This window comes from Lycorma delicatula, chromosome 1 (genome assembly GCF_047948215.1).
Source record: "Lycorma delicatula isolate Av1 chromosome 1, ASM4794821v1, whole genome shotgun sequence".
NCBI classification, from domain to species: Eukaryota; Metazoa; Arthropoda; class Insecta; order Hemiptera; family Fulgoridae; genus Lycorma; species Lycorma delicatula.
The window spans coordinates 392,342,362-392,362,750 of record NC_134455.1 but is presented as its reverse complement, the minus strand read 5'-3'; the positions used below and the strand labels follow the sequence as shown (position 1 = coordinate 392,362,750).

At 40.7% G+C, this 20,389-nt stretch overlaps 1 protein-coding gene across 1 annotated transcript in view; it reads right to left on the bottom strand.

Moving 5' to 3' along the window:
- Positions 1–20,389, bottom strand: part of LOC142317363 (uncharacterized) — a 427,416-nt gene that overhangs the window by 25,613 nt on the left and 381,414 nt on the right. Inside the window, exon 13 of the mRNA XM_075353862.1 lies at positions 2,348–2,383. Within this exon, the coding sequence (XP_075209977.1) occupies positions 2,348–2,383 (36 nt within the window). The remainder of the gene's footprint in view (positions 1–2,347; positions 2,384–20,389) is intronic.

The window sequence follows — 20,389 nt, the reverse complement described above, 5'->3', positions numbered from 1 at the left end:
ACACACACACACACACACACACACATACCCACACCAACTCCCACCCCCACCAAGACCCCACACCCCCAAACACACACAGCTTGTACTGCGACACAGCTGTGTCGCAGTACAAGCTGTGTGCTTTTAGGCAAGGACTCTGATAAAACTGTAAGTTGTATTGACCTGTGGGCTTCAATTTTGGTATCGTCCAAGCAGGCTCTGTAACTGTCGAAGGTGATATCACTGTACGTCAAGTTTCTCTTTTCTCTTATCCCTATTTTTGGTTAGCTTATCGTAAGTGGTGCGAAAGAGTAAAGCTTAGCTCTCTGTACAACATAATCCATAATCACAATACATTTTGTCTCATCTTTAAATTTTACAAGTAATTTTTGTTCTTACATTTATAGTTCTGATGGACTTTCGCAAAATCTGACTTGTCAAAGTGGCAGATCAAATCTGGACCTCTTATGACCTCGTAAATGTCGTTGGTTTGGATCTCGTACGTGGAGCTATCGGTATCCATAAATAGTAGCTGTATTTTTGAACCATGTTTCTGTTCATCACCGAATTATGTCTAAGACCGACGTAGATGCGATATCGAGATAGACAGTATATTTCCACATTTCTACACCAAGTTTTCTTAATTTATACCTCGGTCTTTGAATCAGGCTTGGCGATGGATTTATCAGCTGTTTTCAATCAGTTGCTAGTTTGAAACTGATTCAACTTTGAACGTTTTCCTTGTATTTTCTGAACACAAAGTTATTTATTAGCTTTTAAAAGTCATTCCCGAAATCATTCCTCACTTTTGTCTTAAATTGAGATCGTTGTAGCGTTTTTGCCAAGGACTTTGTTGAAACTGTAACATTTTACTCAACATTATCCCGAACAAGCCATTTCTTAACGCCTTAGAACAACATAATGGCAAAAGTAGTACTATTTCAGACATAGTGTCGTCAGTGCATTGTACATCCTAATCTCGAATGGGAAGACACCCGCCATGTGACGAATCTAAACGGCACACCGATCCCTCCTTATTAAGCTCTAAGAGGCTTTACTAGAGGTAATTTTCAAAGGCTTCAAGCCATATTCCATCTTACCGCAGTCAGGATACCACCTATGCGAAGGCCACACAGAACCGGATGGCTTCCCGTTTGTCGGCAGAAAAGGCAGCTCATTGTCTAAATCGTGAGCTGAGAAGAATATTCAATGTCTATCTCGACAATATAACCGATCTCATCGTCATTTGCATTCATCATTAGAAAAGTCGAATACGCGTTGGTGTTGTTTTTCGTCTACCGATTCGAATTGTGATTGAGGATGTAACGAGATTACTATAACCGTAGAAATTATTGGCATCAACATAGGCTATCTTAGCCTATGTGGTATGGGTTATCATGTTTTTGTGGTATGGGCTATCATGTTTCTTTACACAAGTTGTTTTACCACCTCTTATGTCTGATTCACCTACACGAACATGTACTAGCTGTAACTGAACTTGCGTTATATACAGTATAGCGTCTAAAGCCAGCCCTGGAGCCAATACGGAATGGGTTGCATCTAGATTGTATGTTTAAGCATAGTGATTCAAAGTTTTCAAATATGTCTACCAGTAACAGGTTGTTACATCTCAAATAGCTATCATTGTATTTACCAAACGTATTTCAGCCGAAGTAATACCATACACTTTGTGCATGTTTGTAATCTTCTTCATTTTTGTTAGAGTTGGTTATTCCAATGTAGAAATGTTCTTTAGAAGGTAAGGTCATTTCTTCAAGCTTCGAACTGGAGTCGGTGTAGTCGTAAGGATATACACATTTTTGTGTAACTAGTGGTAATTCATGTTCCCTGAAATACTTTCAGATATGCTGAAAGGTGTATTCCGGTAAGTTAGATGCCAGTTTTTCAAAGCTTATATTTATGAGCGGCTATAGCCCAGAGATTAAATACAATTGATTCACAGAGATCTGCATTTCAGAGATCACAGAAAACTACTCAGTACTACATAAAATGCAGGATTTAGATCTACGCAGATACACCGGATCGAGATCCCCCACCATACTACGCGATGACATCATACCCTGACGTCCGGTTCGATCGCGACAAATTATGACCTTTAAGTGTTTCAGAACCGGCTCGTTTTAACTACTGCTGAAAATTTAAAGTAATTTTTCTTTATTAATAGCTTTTAATTTAAAAAAAAAAAAATATGAAAAAATTATATTTCTTAATGACTGCATAGTTTTTTCAAAACAAATTAGATTTCAAAAATCTACCACATTAACCAAAACTTTTACTACATTAATAATGTGGTTAAGGATTTATATTTTTTGAGTATAATTAAGACACACATAAATAAATTTTTTACCATTCAGAAGTAACATAAATATAACTACAGTCCAATCTGAAACAATGAAAAATTAAATAATACATTACACCATTGAAAGGGATCCAGTGGAACAAATAAAATAAAATATATAAAAATTAAATGAAATAAGTGTATAAATAAATAAAATACGTATTTATAAATAAAGTAATTGTTTCAGAAGTTTTTAAATTTATTTTATACCATATGCAAATGTGGTATCAATCAAAATATTCTGGGTTCAAATTCTAGTCAGGTTTCATACTCTTCAAATGTTAAATCTATTTCTCGAAATAGACTTATACTATCTGTATCATGACAAAGAATCTTATTTCATGTATTTTTTTCTTTTCTACCTGTCTATTATACTGTCATTATTTATACTAGAGGTTATAAATTTCTTCCTTACAAATTCTATTTTGAACGGTGAACATAAATAACTTCATCGTGATATCCTATCCGAATCAAGATCCAAAAACATATATTTTTTTCATTAAAAAAAAATCGGGATAGGAGGAAAAGTACCTGTAAGTTTAGGAGTTAACAATTATTTTTCTTTTTAATAATTCAACATATTTTGTATTCTTCTGATATATCTTACTACTTCTTAACTTGTATGTGTAAAAGATCATTCTGTCTTATTTATTTCAATGTAATTTAAAAAAATTAATTTATTTATTTTCAACGTCGTTTTTTCTCTTCTCTTATACGTACCGCATTTGTTTGTTCCTTATTATATACATGATGGGTTATATTTTGTTCTGTAATAATTATTTATGAATATATCTATTCTTTTTAAGAAATATAATTTGTTTACATCAAAAATTAATTTAAATGTCAGGAAAAGATTTTTGAAAGTGTATGTTTGAAGTGTCGCTTTATATGGAAGTGAAACTTGGACGATCGGAGTATCTGAGAAGAAAAGATTAGAAGCTTTTGAAATGCGGTGCAATAGGAGAATCTTAAAAATTAGATGGGTGGATAAAGTGACAAATGAAGAGGTATTGCGGCAAATAGATGAAGAAAGAAGAATTTGGAAAAATATAGTTAAAAGAAGAGAGGACACATATTAAGGCATCCTGGAATAGTCGCTTTAATATTGGAAGGACAGGAAGAAGGAAAAAATTGGGTAGGTAGGCCACGTTTGAAATATGTAAAACAAATTATTAGGGATGTAGGATGTAGAGGGTATACTGAAATGAAATGACTAGCACTATGTAGGGAATCTTGGAGAGCTGCATCAAACCAGTCAAATGACTGAAGACAAAAAAAAAATATAACATAATAAATTTGAAGATCCATCAAGCCTTCACATCTCATTACACTGTTAACTCATTGAAAGGAGTTGTTTGTGGCGATCTTTCTTATTACACTGAAGAAGAAACATTAAAGGAATTCTCAAGTCAATGTGTGACACAAAGACGAAGGTTGAACATGAGGAGAAATGGTAACGTTCTTTTGATTTGCGTTTATGCATACCGCAACCTATGCAATAATTTAATGCTAGAATTTCCAACACACTGCACTTGCATATAAAAGGCAAGAAATCTGTATTCATGGAATGAAATATCATGAAGGTCATCCATGCAAAGATTCCACAGTTTGCATTAACTGCAAAGGGAATCGCAACTGTTGTTCAAGGAACTGTCCGGTTTACGCAATGGAAATGATTATCCAGGAGGTTAAAATCTTTCATAAACTATGTTTTCCTGAAACAAGGGAAATTGTTAGCAGTCGAACACCTCGACTAACAACGATTAATACGAAAGCGGATTTTGCTCTTTCATCATCCTAATTTAACCCTTAACTGGTCACGCTCTTTTTACAATATTACTAGTTGCGTCGGGTCACTATGAACTGAACATTCGTAAATTAATATTACGTTATTCAAATTGAAAATAAATGAACGCTTATATTCGAAAAAGAAATTATTTTTTATTCAAATAAAAATAAATATCTCCTTGTTTAAAACGAAATAATCAAAGAAAAACGTTAATTACAAAACCTTGTAAAAAATAGAGAATGATCTTCATTTTTATTGAACGTCGTAAAAATATAATTATTCTCGATTGATTGAAGAAAAACTCATCTGTAAATATGTTTTCAAATAAAAATATTCGAACTGAGCCGAACATCTTTCTTTCTTTTTCCTGTTTAGCCTCCGATAACTACCGTTTAGATAATACTTCAGAGGGTGAATTAGGATGATATGTATGAGTGTGAATGAAGTGTAGTCTTGTACATTCTCAGTTCGACCGTACCTAAGATGTGTGGTTAATTGAAACCCAACCACCAAAGAACACCATCTACAAACCGAAAATCTACAAGTAAACAACGCACAATTTGCCTGGTGTCAAATTGATGTCCTGGACAATACATTTGTGTATATTTTTTCTTAAATTTTTTATTTCCAACACTAACATTAATCAATATCTTAACAAACAAAAGAAGTGTGAATTTTAAAAATATTGTGCCCACGTTTCATACACACAATGTTATATTTATTGTCCTTAGTGCTCGAGCAAAGGTGACAGCGTTTACGTTTCCTTCTAAATTCCAATCTTGCTCCTCTGGTTGTTGAACATAAAGTACAGTAATGTCTTGATCTTCAAATGTATTTTTATTTTGTTCAAATTTTTTTGGGTTTCCCGAAGTGAGATACCTTTTAACAAGAAAATTTTTTACTAAAATATGGTCTAAATTTTTAAGTAAATGGCAATAATATAACACACCTGCTCGCCTCTGGTCAAATAGCTTATTTTTGTTACTTATATTACACAAACCTAGGTAAAATGGATACTAACTGATAGAACGGATTACGATAGGAGATTAGCAGGCTTGCCAACCTAATATCATTTATTGCTCAGGGATACAGAGTAGCTGGACCGAAGGTACAACCATATCGGAGAGGTATCTGTTGAGAGCCAGACTAAGGAATGATTCCTGAAAGAGGGCAGCAGCTCTTTCAGTAGTTGTTAGGGGCGTGAGTCACAGTGACTTAAACGGCCATATCAATATCGCTCAGTCCTCTGATTACTGCGCAGCTGAAAGCAATGGAAAACTACAGCTGTTTTTTTCCAAGAAAATGTGGCTCTCTGCATTTTCACATAGCAATAATGGAGGCGCCTTCTTCGGTAAAATATTCCGGAGGTAAAATAGTCCCCCGTTCGGATCTCCGGTTGGGGACTACTAAGGAAGGGGTCACCAGAAGATTGAAAAATAACATTCTGCGAGTCGGAGCGTGGAATGTTAGAAGCTTAAAAAAAGGTTGGTAGGCTATAAAATTTAAAAAGGGAAATAGATTGGATGAATGTGGGAATAGTAGGAATTAGTGAGGTTCGGTGGGAAGAGGAAGGCGACTTTTGGTCAGTTGATTTTAGAGTAATTAATTCAGCGTCAAATAATGGGCAGGCAGGAGTAGGTTTCGTGATGAACAAGAAGATAGGGAGTATAGTGGAGTATTTCAAGACGCATAGCGATAGAATCATTGTAATAAGGATAAAATCAAAACCTAAACCGACAACGATTGTTAACGTCTATATGCCTACAAGCGCCCATGATGATGATGAGGTAAAGTGTGTATACGAAGAGATTGATGAAGCAATTAAACACGTAAAAGGAGATGAAAATTTAATAATAGTTGGAGATTGGAATGCAAGCATTGGAAAAGGCAAGGAAGGAAATATAGTGGGTGAATACGGGCTGGGCAAAAGAAATGAAAGAGGGGACCGACTTATAGAGTTTTGAGAGAAATATAATTTAGTAATTGCCAACACCCAGATTAAAAATCATAATAGAAGAATATACACTTGGAAAAAGCCAGGCGATACTGCAAGGTATCAGATAGATTATATCATGGTTAAGCAAAGATTTAGAAATCAACTCGTTGACTGCAAAACTTACCCTGGAGCAAACATTGATAGCCACCATAATTTGGTGATAATGAAATGTAGATTGGGCTTTAAAAACCTGAAGAAAAGGTGTTAGATGAATCGATGGAATTTAGAGAAGCTTGATGAAGAGGGGGTAAAAAAGATTTTTGAGCAGGACATCGCAAGAGGTCTGACTAAAAAAGATAAGGTAGAAAATGTAGATGATGAATGGGAGAATGTTAAAAAGCAGGGGCAGATAAATGTGAAGAATACAGAACAATCAGCTTAACTAGTCATGCATCAAAAATCTTAACTAGAATTCTATACAGAAGAATTGAGAGGAGAGTGGAGGAAGTGTTAGGAGCAGACCAATTTGGTTTCAGGAAAAGTATAGGGACAAGGGAAGCCATTTTAGGCCTCAGATTAATAGTAGAAGGAAGATTAACGAAAAACAAACCAACATACTTGGCGTTTATAGACCTAGAAAAGGCATTCGATAACGTAGACTGGAATAAATTGTTCAGCATTTTAAAAAAATTAGGGTTCAAATACAGAGATAGAAGAACAGTTGCTAACATGTACAGGAACCAAACAGCAACAGTAACAATTGAAGAACATAAAAAAGAAGCCGTAATAAGAAAGGGAGTCCGACAAGGATGTTCCCTATCTCCGTTACTTTTTAATCTTTACTTGGAACTAGCAGTTAATGATGTTTAGAACAATTTACATTCGGAGTAACAGTACAAGGTGAAAAGATGAAGATGCTACGATTTGCTGATGATATAGTAATTCTAGCCGAGAGTAAAAGGATTTAGAAGAAACAATGAACGGCATAGATGAAGTCCTACGCAAGAACTATCGCATGAAAATAAACAAGAACAAAACAACAGTAATGAAATATATTAGAAATAACAAAGATGGACCACTGAATGTGAAAATAGGAGGAGAAAAGATTGTGGAGGTAGAAGAAGTTTGTTATTTGGGAAGTAGAATTACTAAAGATGGACGAAGCAGGAGCGATATAAAATTCCGAATAGCAGAAGCTAAACGAGCCTTCAGTAAGAAATATAATTTGTTTACATCAAAAATTAATTTAAATGTCAAGAAAAGATATGTTTGGAGTGTCGCTTTATATGGAAGTGAAACTTGGACGATCGGAGTATCTGAGAAGAAAATATTAGAAGCTTTAGAAATGCGGTGCTATAGGAGAATATTAAAAATCAGACGGGTGGATAAAGTGACAAATGAAGATGTATTGCGGCAAAAAGATGAAGAAAGTAGCATTTGGAAAAATATAGTTAAAAGAAGAGACAGACTTATAGGCCACATACTAAGGCATCCTTGAATAGTCGCTTTAATATTGGAAGAACAGTTAGAAGGAAAAAATTGTGTAGGCAGACCACGTTTGGAATATGTAAAACAAATTGTTAGGAATGTAGGATGTACAGGGTATACTGAAATGAAACGACTAGCACTAGATAAGGAATCTTGGAGAGCTGCATCAAACCAGTCAAATGACTGAAGACAAAAAAAAAATATAACATAATAAATTTGAAGATCCATCAAGTATAAACTAAAAATCAGTGGAAATAGCATCAATTTCTAAAAGAATTAATTTTTTATGTTGAAGTAATTAAAAAATTTACGCTAATTTATAACCAATTGGTTCAGTTTTTTGAGATTTGATATGCATTAAATAACTAAATCTTTAAGAATAAAAGTAATTATGATGATTTGAAAAAGCGACTATTCCAGGATAGTCGCTTTAATATTGGGAGGACAGGTAGAAGGAAAAAATTGTGTAGCCAGGCCACGTTTGGAATATGTAAAACAAATTGTTAGGGATGTAGAATGTAGAGGGTATACTGAAATGAAACGACTAGCACTAGATAGGGAATTGTGGAGATCTGCATCAAACCAGTCAAATGACTGAAGACAAAAAAAAAATAGTTTAGCTATTTTTCTAATGAAGAAGTAATAGATATTTGTTTAAAGATCAAAAATTGAAATTAATTAGTTTGTATCTCATGTTGCAATATTCAATATCGAATATTAAATTTTAAATATACATTTTCAGTATAAAACTTGAGAAAGTTCACATTGTTATTTTTTCCCATTTTTTTTTTCTTTAATTGTGTGATTTGTTTTCTTTATTTCAACAACTAATAATTAAAATCGGCTACCCAAGTGGAGCCATAACTAAGTCTCATGACAGAAAGCATGTGATAAGGAGGTTCCTAAGCAATTCACAGTCATTCACAAAAACAGGTACAAGTAATCTTAAAGTCCAATATGGAATTTCAAGTCGGGTCTAATATCTTAAAAATATTAATTTGAATACCTCAAAGTTCATAGAAACCCAACATTAATTATAAAGAATAAAAACAATAATAAATAATATCAAAGAAAAATAAAAACAATACTACGAGAATTGGTTATCAAATTTCAAACTTCATGCATTAGTCCCTCAGTCGAGTACATGGAGATGTTTCAACCGTCGGACGTCCATGCAGTTATCGAGTAGATTAATTGCAAAGTGGTTGACGTGATTTTTTAGTCTCTGATGGTATTTATCACGCGCTGTCGTGCAACCTCATAAACAGACGGAAGCTTTAGATAATCGTAAATTTAATCATTCGGCGTGAACCATGGCAATTGCTCTCGTTACTTTTTTTTGGAAACGTTGCATGATTTTTATATTACTAGTACTATCTGTTCCCAACAACTTCACACCGTACGTCCAGGTTGTTCCAGGAGAGCCTTATAAATTAATATCTTGCTGAACATCGTAAAACCTCAGTTCCTCCGCAGCAGCCAATGTAGTTCCCTATACCTTGCGTATAGTTGTTTTTTCTTCATCTTCATGTGACTCTTCCAGGTCAAACGCCGATGCAGGTGAAGTCCCAAGTACCGCTCTGACTCTGTGGGATCAAGATTCTATCTATATACACACTGAGCAGTTACCCTTTCCCATGTACAATGTGACATGCTTCGATATATCTTAATTATTTTAATCCTCCATTTTATGTCCCACGCGCAGACACGGACTAATACCATTTGTAACTCCCGTGAGGCTAGGCCAGGGTCTTTGTTAACGGTCAGGATAGCAATGTCATTGGCAAATGTTGCTACGATGCAATCCTTCAGAGCTAGAAGTTCCGCAGTGAATATTGAATAAAACACGGACCAGTACAGATCCCTGAGAAATACCAGACCTTATCTCAAAGAATCTCGAAAACTCATCATTACATTTCATCTGAGGGAAACGCCCCTCGATAAATTCGTAAAACTAGGAATTAGAGTTGAGGAGGTTGTAGTTTCAATTTATAAAGCAAGCATATCCATATCTAAAGATATCATTTATAAAGATATCCATATCTAATGAAACGCCTGTTGGATGTCTAACAACGCCGCCGAGCAGAATTTACTTTCCTCCAGACATCCACTTATGACCCTGACAACTCTATAGAAATGTTCGATGGCGGAATGGCCTCACCTAAACCCAAACTACTGGTCCGGAATTACACCCTTTCTCACCAAAACTGGTCTAAGCCTGCGAAGTAGCAGTTTTCCGTACAATTTTGATAAGACTGGTAAAAGGCTAACTTGTCTGTAATTTGATTAACTGGCATTTCTACCGCCACAACCCCATTTGGTCACCCTAGAAAATATGACCAAATGTCTGTGCCAAAAACGGCTACTGTGACTCAAATAGTTTAGCAACCAATAATATATTAGCTCCTAATGAGCTTACCTAACAGCGTGAGCGGATTAAGCAAGGTGCCATATACAACCTGCTCACGTGTACCAACCGCTCATTTGTTATACAATAAAACTAAAACCGAGGAGGCACACCCTTTGTTATTGTATTAAAAATACTGTAATTTCATGTCACACCTCGGTCGCTGAATGACAGCTAGTACCTGTACAGCATATTAATGCGCTTGGAGCTTTATCTGGCTGGTGGCCAGCCATTATCTCTTGATTAGCTTCCCACAGTATCACGGTAGGAGTCATTATTCCCTTAACTAATCTACCGATGTCGGTTGAACAACGCAACCTCATCGAGGAACTCCCACACGATCCGACAATGCGGCATTCACTACACAGACTCGCCGTTTGTAAGAAGCTAATTTTCCGCTTGACCTCTAAGTTGCAGGGTAGACCGTTATCTACCCCCCCCCCCCGCAAACAAGAGCCGAGCAGTCATACATCATATGCTCATTTGACTGGACCTTCCCGCAGACGCAGAACTCATCAGCCACCAGGTGGAACCGAAATCATTGGTTCAAATCCACATGGTTGGCGAGCACCTGGGCACCCATTGCCCTTAAAAACGCACTTCACGCATATCATCACCCAAATCCTGTATAAACGTATATAAGCATTTTCCCTTATTCGTAGCATGCCATTCCAGCTGCCATGAATCCATCGCAAGGCTCCATAGCCTCTTCCGCAGACGGGAGATAGGCAACTGAAAGAAATTTAGATCCGGTGCATTGAGATCACCGTTCCGCTCCGGTACTGGCCCGGCCCGAAACCGTATCCCAAATGCCTTGGCCTCCTGACCTCTTCTCAACTTCCACATGGCTGCCCGAACTTTCACCACTAAATCGATTGGAAGAGCCTTTACCATTACGGTAGTAGACTCAAAGGAGGTTGTTTTAAAAACAAAAGTGGGTACCATAAAGGCTCTGGCTGGGCACTCCTTAAATTTTGAAGTAGTGCTCTATTCATATCCAACCTATGCGCCCAAACAGGCGCCGCGTATACGGTCACGCTCAATATACATAGTGTACCGAGGTGTCTCAAAGACACCTCGGTACACTATGTATATTTGACGACCCGAGAACCAATAGTCTTTCTGAGCAATCCTTTTTAGTTTATGAACCACTGAGACGGAATCCGCCGCTACTTGCCTAATGTGTTTACTAAACAACAACGTTTCATCAAGCAAAACACCTAGATACTTCTGAACCCTCACTCGGCTGATAACACAGCCTTTGTATTTAATATGGGTGTTACGACTGCACGATAATTTGTCTGCACCCTTGAGTTACATGTATTTCGTCTTGGGCACAGATATGTTTAAATTATGCATGTCCATCCAGCCTTCCGGCGTCAACAAAGCCTACTTTCCAGCTGCGGTCGTGAATTACCACGAACTATCAGGAGCCGTCATCGGCGAAAGCCTGGGACGTGACCCCTTCTGGGAATGTCAATCCCAGGAATCCATCAAATACCAAGTTCTACAGCAGAGGACCAAATACGGAACCTTGCAAGCTTCCCCTGGTGACGGACCTTTCCACAACTATGTTCACATCTTTAAACAGAGCCGAGCGATTAGACAAGTAGTCTCTTACTAATGCCTGCAGGGCTACGGGATTATTGAGGCGTTCCAACTCATACAGCACAGATCACCAAAACAAGGAAAGGAATGCTCCCTCTATATCAGTAAAAGTTACCAAAACATATTTGCTGTCGGCGCTTTCCACCACAGTTAGAGCATTGCAAGATGCAATTCCTAAGTCCCAACCCCTTTCCAGAAGCCATGTTGGCCTCGATTTAGAAAACACTTCATATCAATGCTTTCGTAGAGCCTTTCCACAACCAGCCTTTTCGATGGCAGAAGCAACTTACTGATGACCAACAAGAGGCTGATGGGTCGATAACTAGACCTCATTAGGATCCTTTCCAGATTTTAGGAGCACGCTCATCAAAGCCACCTTCCAGCAAGCTGGAAAGCAGCCCCAGCTTAGGCTGGGGCTGCTTTCCTACTGGTTCTGGGGCTGTCGATTTTACTTGCAGTAGGGTTAAGGTGTATGGAGTAATGTACAAAGGTGCTTCAAGTGCTGCCGTTTTGGTCACAGGGGCAAATTCTGTAAGTAGGCATCGGTCTGCACGCATTGTGGCGTGCAGGTCACAATAGGTCACAAGCGCGACGACTGTTCGCAGAAAGCCGAGGCTCCTTCATGCGTTAACTGTAAAAGGTTGCGCAAAGAGTGCAAGCATTCGGTAAACAGTAAGGACAGTGGCTGTTACTTACGTGCGGTAGAATCGTATTTCAATTCATTGGATAGTAGTATCCTTATTTGGGGCATTGTGTTTGCACACAGAGTTAGGAGAGTTGTTGCTGGAGTCTCGGTGTTGTTTTTCAACACCGCTTACTGTTAGTTGGGCGATCTGCCAGGTCGTTTAGTTGTTCTTTAAACAATGATCCACCTCATTTCTGATGCGGAAGGCTGTATGTTTTTTTTATTGCTGCGAAGCCAAATCGCTTCTTTGGTAGTTTTATTTCTCGACCGCGGGTTTCTGGTGGTGCTGGCTCTGCTTGCAGAGTCGATTCCGCATTGGACATGGATGGATCTGGCGGTAGGTTTTTCAGTCCCAGTCTTGACTGGGTTGCGGCATTTGCTTGATGGTGTCGGCCTGGCAGAGTTTAGGTATCCTAGCAGCTTACGCTGCTTTACTGACTAGCCTGTGGCTTCTCGTACTTGTGTTGGCGTTTGCGAGGCCTTCTTTTCCGCGAGTAGGCTTTTGCTTAGTTCCTGAGGGTAACGTGGTAGCGTTAGGTGTCAGCTGTCTTCATCGGAAGGCAGAACTCATTACTATCTCTCGTGGCGAATTACCGATGTAGATGTCCCTCGGGGCATCTGTATCGGTGGCATCTCACCGTGGCCGGGCTGAGGACTGTGGAATATGATCACTTTGAAGGCAAGAAGATGTCCTCCGTTAAAGCCATTACTGGCAAGGAATGGAGGGAGTGGTATAGTGACATGACACGCTACGAGAGGCGGGATCTTCTCCCCTCGGGGGGGGAATTGAGATGTTGGAAGGTTACTGCTACTCTGGTCCCTTATTGACAGTATCAAGGCTTACTTAAAACCAGTAAGCCTTAAAACCAGGCTGTACTTAAGGTTTGCACTATACAATTTAGTCTTATAAGTTGCATCTTATCTGCGGAGTAGCTGGCGTAGATTTCTGCGACGCGTACCCGCATCATCGCGGCGAAAGAGTGGTAACGACTGCTCGTCGTTAGCTCCTGCAACAGGAAAAAGGTTGTGCCTTTTAGTCCTCCTGAGCTCTTGTCAGAGCGCGGGCAGTAATCCGAGGTTTTTTGTTGTACGCTTATTACCTCAATCAATCGATCCAGCGGAGGCTAAGTGCTACGAAGGGTGACAGGAGAACGTAAGGGTTGCCCGTCTCGCTGCGGGCTGTTGTCACTTTGTGCGGTTGCCCAACTTAGCCAGTAGCAGGAAGACAGCGAGATTTCATTAGTCGACCAGTTAGTAATTAGGGAATCTTGGGCCATGTCCGAGTTCCAGGAAGAAGCTCAGGCGGAAGAGGAAGCCTGAGCCGGTTCCGTCCACTAGCTCCTCAGAGGACGAGAACAGCGAAGCGATGGACACGGAGGCACCAACCGAATTGCGGTCCTCCCCTGTAGTCGAGGCATTTAAGAAAGCGAAGGGCAGACCTAGCAGTTCTGCCCTGCTGGTTAAAATAGTCCAGGAGGACCTGGACTACTCTTTGAATTCCTGAAGCTTCCCGGCGGAGTCAGTGCTGTGGCGAGGAAGACCATTCTTCATCGTCTCAACAAGATAAGGGAAGTTTTGTGGCGGTTAGTGAGGGTTTCGAGGCCTTGGCCTCTAAGCACCAAGAGGTCAAGGCTCCTAAAGTGGTTTTTCAGGCCCCAGCGCAGCCCAGGCGCTACGCTGAGGTGCTGAAAACAAAGCGAAAAGCCAGCAAAGCGGCTAAGAAGCCGGAGGTACTTTTTATAAGTAAGGCAAAGATGTTGGAAAGGCAAATGTTGGAAACGTGGTATTTTGAAGCTGTTATTCAAAGGTGGCGATATGGACCCCACCGTCAGTTCTTCTTACCGTCCTCTGACGCTCATGCCAGTAATTGGAAAGGTTTTCGAGAAGGTTCTCTACCTCCACATCAACAGTAGGTTGGCCTCAAATCACTTGCTGATGGACGACCAGTATGGCTTTAGACCCGGCAAGTGCAAGGAGGACGCGATTCTAGGGGTCATGGATCTGGCTTCAGGCAGCGAGTGCACATATGTACTCGGCATCTTTTTGGACATATCCGGGGCATTCAATAACTTGTGGTGGCCCTCTGCCTTGTTTCAGTTACAGAAGCGTGGTTGCACGCGAGATGAGATTAGGATCCTCTCGAGCTACTTCAGCGACAGAACTGTTGGCCTTCGCGATGGCAATTCGCAGGTAGGAAAGACCCTGTCTAAAGGTTGTTCACAGGGCAGTGTTCTAGGTCCACTCGTCTGGATCGTCGAGTTCGATTCTCTCATGCGCCTGCGTTTGCCCGGCGGTTGTCGCATCGTGGCTTATGCCGACGATGGGCTGCTGCTGGGCGAGAGCGGTTTGCTTGCTGAGATCGAGCTCAGAGCGGCACAGGTAAGATTCTCGGGATGTGGAGTCTTCAGCATAAGATGGTTTTCAGTGCGGAGAAAACTACTATGATGTTTTTGAAGGACTGGCTAGCCGCAACTCGCCACTCGCGAGTTGTAATGGACGGCCTTCGAATTAGGTATGTCACCCTTCAGAAATATCTGGGTGTTATCCCTGATGAGAGGCTTCTCTTCAAGGAGCACTTGCAGTATGTGGCGAAGAAGGCTATTGATGCTTTCTTCTGCGTCCGTAGAGTTGTCCATCCCGATTGCGGTTGAATTTTCCTACCATGCGTATTCTTTACAAAGGTGTCTGCAAGGCCATTACGTTGTACGCTGCGCCCGTCTGGGCTCATCAAATGCGGTAACAAGGTTATAGGGACATTCTATTACGAGCCCAGCGTCTTCTTTTGTTAGCGCTTGTCGGCGGTTACAGAACTGTCTCGCGAGAGGCAGTAACTGTGATGGCAGGCATCAAACCCTTGGATTTTTCGGCAGCGGAACGTAGCCAGCGGTATGTTGCAAACAAGGGAGGCATTCTTACATCAGGGCGTATGCGTGAGAGCGAACACCAAAGTTTTGACTCTTGGCAAGCTAGGTGGAACGATTCTTCTACTGGTCGTAATACGCAAGGTATATTTCCTAATGTTAGAGAGTTGCGAGCGGTTAGCTGGGTATCCCCCAATCGCCACACAACGCAGTTTCTCTCCGGACATGGTGCCTTTAGGGAAAAATTGGCTAGATTTAGGTTGGTTGACTCCGGCTTAAATCCGGACTGTAGGGTTGATGACACTGTGGTCCATGTCCTACACATTTATCCGAGGTACGAAGCTGAGCGTATCAGCTTGGAATTACTAGGGAACTCGAGGGAGTAAACTCCTTCTTAAGGAGTTTGTGCTTGGGCACAGTTGCGACTCAACTGGAGGACTCACAGTGTGTGGACAGTTGTTGCTGGCTTCCTTCGCTTCCTCGCCCTGTGCATGACTGCCGAAGGAATTTAGTAGATGTTAGGAACCTGGGTGGCTAGTGACCGCCTGGGCAGTTGACTGGCTGAAGGTAGGCGCATTGGTAGCGTGCCACGGTTAGATTAATAACAGGTGTCATTTAAATACTGGAATTAGCTGTCGGCGATGTTGCTGCCGTTGCCAACGGGCATGGAATTCCTTGTCCCGGGGCGTGCGGTCGCGCTTTGACGACAGCATTTGTATGAGCATACGACACTGTCGGAGGTACGCGGCTGCATGCCGCTTAGGTGGCATGCAGCTGTGTTTCGATGGCGGTTAATGGAAGAAGGTGAATGTCACGCGGGACTCCGCGATGGAGCTGAGTAGGAGTAGGGAGTATTCTCCTTTCCCCGGTAGACCAGACCGGAGTTCGTTAAACTTTGCACTCATGTATGAGTTTAAATTTAAACTAAAGTTTTCTTTAAGAAAACTAGGTCTAAATTTTGTTTGCGATTAATACTTTTAGTGGGAAAGTTGTTGTTTTATTGCCTCGAATTCAAGACATTCATGAAATTGGCTCATTAATTGTTAGAACTAATCGTGGGGTCTTCAATCCGCGGTGAGGTTTCTAGCTTAGTTCCTGAGGGCGATGTGGTAGCTGCAGGTGTCAGTTGTCTTCTTCGGAAGGTATTAAAACGGAGGGGGTGGTGTAGCGACCCAAAGAAGTATACTACTATCCAATGAATTGAAATACAATTCTACCGCACGTAAGTAACAGCCACAGTCCTTACTGTTTACCGAATGCTTGCACTCTTTGCGCAACCTTTTACAGTTAACGCATGATGGAGCCTCGGCTTTCTGCGGACAGTCGTCGTGCTTGTGACCTTCCGCGCCACAATGCGTGCACACCGATGCAAACTTACAGAATTTGGCCCTGTGACCAAAATGACAGCACGTGGAGCACCATTTCACATCAATGTATTCCTTAATCCTACCGGAAGTAAAATCGACATACAACCATCCCTCAGACAAAAACTTCTGAAAAAGACAAGCACCAAGTTCAAAAACACCGTGATACCGCTGAGCCTCACGGCGTCCGGTCTTGAAGAGTAGCCTACACTATTTTGCAAATGCAGCCTCATCCAACTCGGTGTTCTGCTCCCTCACGAGAGACAGACCCTCCTTATCAGATAGCCGCCGGTCAATGTCGTAGACAATGACCCGGGGCCTAGGCTTGCGCTTCGGGTCGACCTGGACCTCGAGCTTTTTCACCTCTTGAGACTCCTGGATGACTCGGCCTGTCTCTTTGTCATTTGCAACCACAACCATACCCTTGCTGGTCTCATTAATTGAGACCAGCTTGCCTTCCCAACTATTTCACACTCTCTCACACACAGCGGAAAGGTCTCATACAATTATTTTTGTTTTGCCCGTTTAGTTGACACCTCATGTCAACAGGCATCAACCCTCCGACGGGGAGTCTTATTCTTTAAGACTTTGGGGGTTGTCGTCCCCACGGGCCTAACCTCTGCAGCTTTTCTTCCCACTATACAATGAGCTGCAGAACACTTTACATTATACACATATACTACACCAAGAACACTAGATAAATTACAACATACACACTTACACAATTACACAACAACAACCTACACTGATATTTCTTACATTTACACTCGGTGGTGTTGCGACATCTTACGAAACGCAACCATAACCCAAAGTAGGAAAAAATCGTGCCGATGGGTGAATGGCTCTACGTAGTGAGTCTCGAACGATGTCCTCTGGGCACCAGGGCGAACCCAATTGTATTTAGCTCTAGCTCCAGTACGCGTGCGCTCTGCTGGAGTGGTCCATTTTTCGCCGGTGGTCGTGGGACCAAAATTTCAGTTCCAATAATAAACACAATGATGGTTGGTGGTCTATCTGAAAAAACCACCAAATCCAGTCTTGTGAAGAGACCTCGGTCAGCTTTGTCTGACGAGGATAAAAGTCTTACTGAAGAGAACCATTACTTATTAGAATCGAATTCTAAAAATATTAAATTCATTGTTCTCCGAAATAGTCAGGAAGGTGGCTCCCTCCAAAAGGTTTCACCTTTCCTTATAAATAAAACTGTAACAGGTGCAAGTGGCTCCCCGAAGAATATCAGGAAATTACGTGACGGATCGATTCTGATCGAAAGATTCAACGATGAACAGAGTCGATCTATCTTACGTCTCTGTAATATGGGTGGTATAAATATAAGTGCAGAAAGCCACATAACGTTAAATACAAGCCGGGGTGTAATTTTTTGTCGAGAGCTCTTAGATATAGATATCTCTGAAATAGTTGATGAGCTTTGCCACCAAGATGTTGTTTAAGTGAAACGTATTATGAAACGGCAGAACGGAACAGAAGAACCGACACCGTCTCTTATATTAACATTCAGTCTCCCTGTTCCACCAGAAAAGATCAAAGTGGGTTACCTCTCGGTTCGGGTACGACCATTCATACCCAACCCACGGCGATGTTTCAGATGCCAAGGTTTTGGTCATACTACAACATCTTGCACGAAAACTGAGATCTGTGCTCGATGTGGAAAAGAAGGTCACAACGACACTAACTGCGAAGAAAGTGAAAAATGTGCAACTGCAGTGTTCCACATACAGTCCGCTCCCGAGATTGCCCAACTTTTAAAAAAAGAAAAGGCAATTCTCAAAATCTGTACGGAGCAAAAAACTATCTTTCCCGGCTGCACGTAGAGAATATAAAAAGATAAACAATTCACGGAACCTGGTTAAACCAGATGTATCTTTTGCCACCGCTACATCTAAACAAATTCCTATAATTGTTAATAATCAGCAGTGCGGATCCTGCAATGAGTTTAAAAAACTTGTTCATATGCTTTCTAATCAAGTAGCTTCACTTACAGCCACTATTTCAGAGGTGACAAAAATGAATAAAAAGTCCTCCGTCGCAGTTAGTGAATCTAACAGTGTGATACATACGAAAGTTCCTGTTCCCAAAGTCGTACCGGCACGAGTAGCGACTATCACAGCTGGCAGTAAGCCACCTAATAAGCTCCTCGTAAAGGGAACCCACATAATTATCTCCTCTGGGATGTCAACTGCAGCATCCCATTCAAATAAATCTCCTCCACCATCACCTCATATACTTGAGGATACAGTTGAAGAACCACCCGACCCTAGGGTAATAGAGTTCCTTAAAATAAAAAATACAAAAAATAAAAACCGAATCACGTACAGCTAATTTTTATATATTTTCTGAAATTTAATTATTTAATTTTTTTATTGATTTTTTACACTTATTAACATTATTCAGTGGAATGTTCGAGGTATTCGGTCCCGCATTGTAGATATTAGAGTACTGGCGCACGCACATTATCCACTAATCATGTGTTTCCAAGAAACTCACCTTCTACAACAAGACCCAATTACACTCAGGGGATACTTCTGTGAGAGATACGACTGCCTAGTAGACAGTAGGGAGAGTGGTGGAGTGGCTATCTTCATGAAGAATGGGGTGTCAGCTACAAGAATTCAATAAACACTATCATTCCTGCTATTGCAGTAAAGGTCTCTATTCTCTTCAAATTGCATATCTGCAATCTGTATCTCTCACCGAAGACTGAGTTCAGTGCTTTAGATGTCTCAAATCTCCTCACGCAAATACCATCTCCATCGTTAATAGTAGGAGACTTCAATGCCCATCATATTTCCTGGGGCTCAACCTTCTGCTCCACTCGAGGAAATATGATAAACAGATTGACACAAGATTTTGACCTTTGCCTACTGAATAATGGATCACACACATTTATGTCCTTATCAACTGGTACTGTATCTAACCTTGATCTTTCCATATGCTCACCGAATGTACTCCCTCATTTTAATTGGTCGGTTTGTGATGACTTTCACGGCAGTTATCATAGACCAATTATTATTGGTTTCGGTGTAGACTGCGAGATTAAAAGAAGGCCACGGAGATGGATTGTTGAAAAGGCAGATTGGAGTGGATACCATAAAGCATTCCAATCGCAGTATGACGATGGAGTGGACATCCTCGACCAGTATTCCTCTTTTACGTCCATGATACTTGAGAATGCCAACAGATATATCCCACAAACATCGGGTAATCCTAGACTTCCTTTCGTTCCATGATGGAACGATGATTGCAAAAATGCTATTAGGAACCGACGGCAGGCACTACGTAAATTTAATCGTAGGCCTACAACATAACATCTAAATTTATACCGCAGGACTAGAGCGGTGTGCCGTCGAGTATTCTTGGACGCTAAGAGGAATTCATGGACGAAATACGTGAGCACTATCTCACGCACTACTCCCACGTCTACTGTATGGAAGAAAATTCGAGCAATGTTCGGATCACCGAAACAATCTATTCTCGGTCTTATTGATGAAGGAGAACCCCTTTCATCATCCTCGGAAGTGGCAAATAGTCTAGCAAAATCTTTCCGCTCGGTGTCTCTCACCTCATCATATAATAACGATTTTCAACGGTACAAGATACAAATAGAAGTATTATCGTTAAACATTGGTGATTCGGTTGGTGAATTAATCACTCCATTCGTATTTAAAGAATTGTTACATGCACTTAAAAATTCACGGGACACTTCCCCTGGGCCGGACAACATTCGCCTTTCCATGCTTTCACACCTTCCTAATTCGGCACTACAACAACTTTTGAATATTTTCAACGGTTTATTCTCCGAACAAGTCTTCCCACCCGGCTGGTCAGAAGCAGTTATTATACCGGTACTAAAACCTGGTAAAGACCAGACGAACCCCTCAAGCTACCGCCCTAT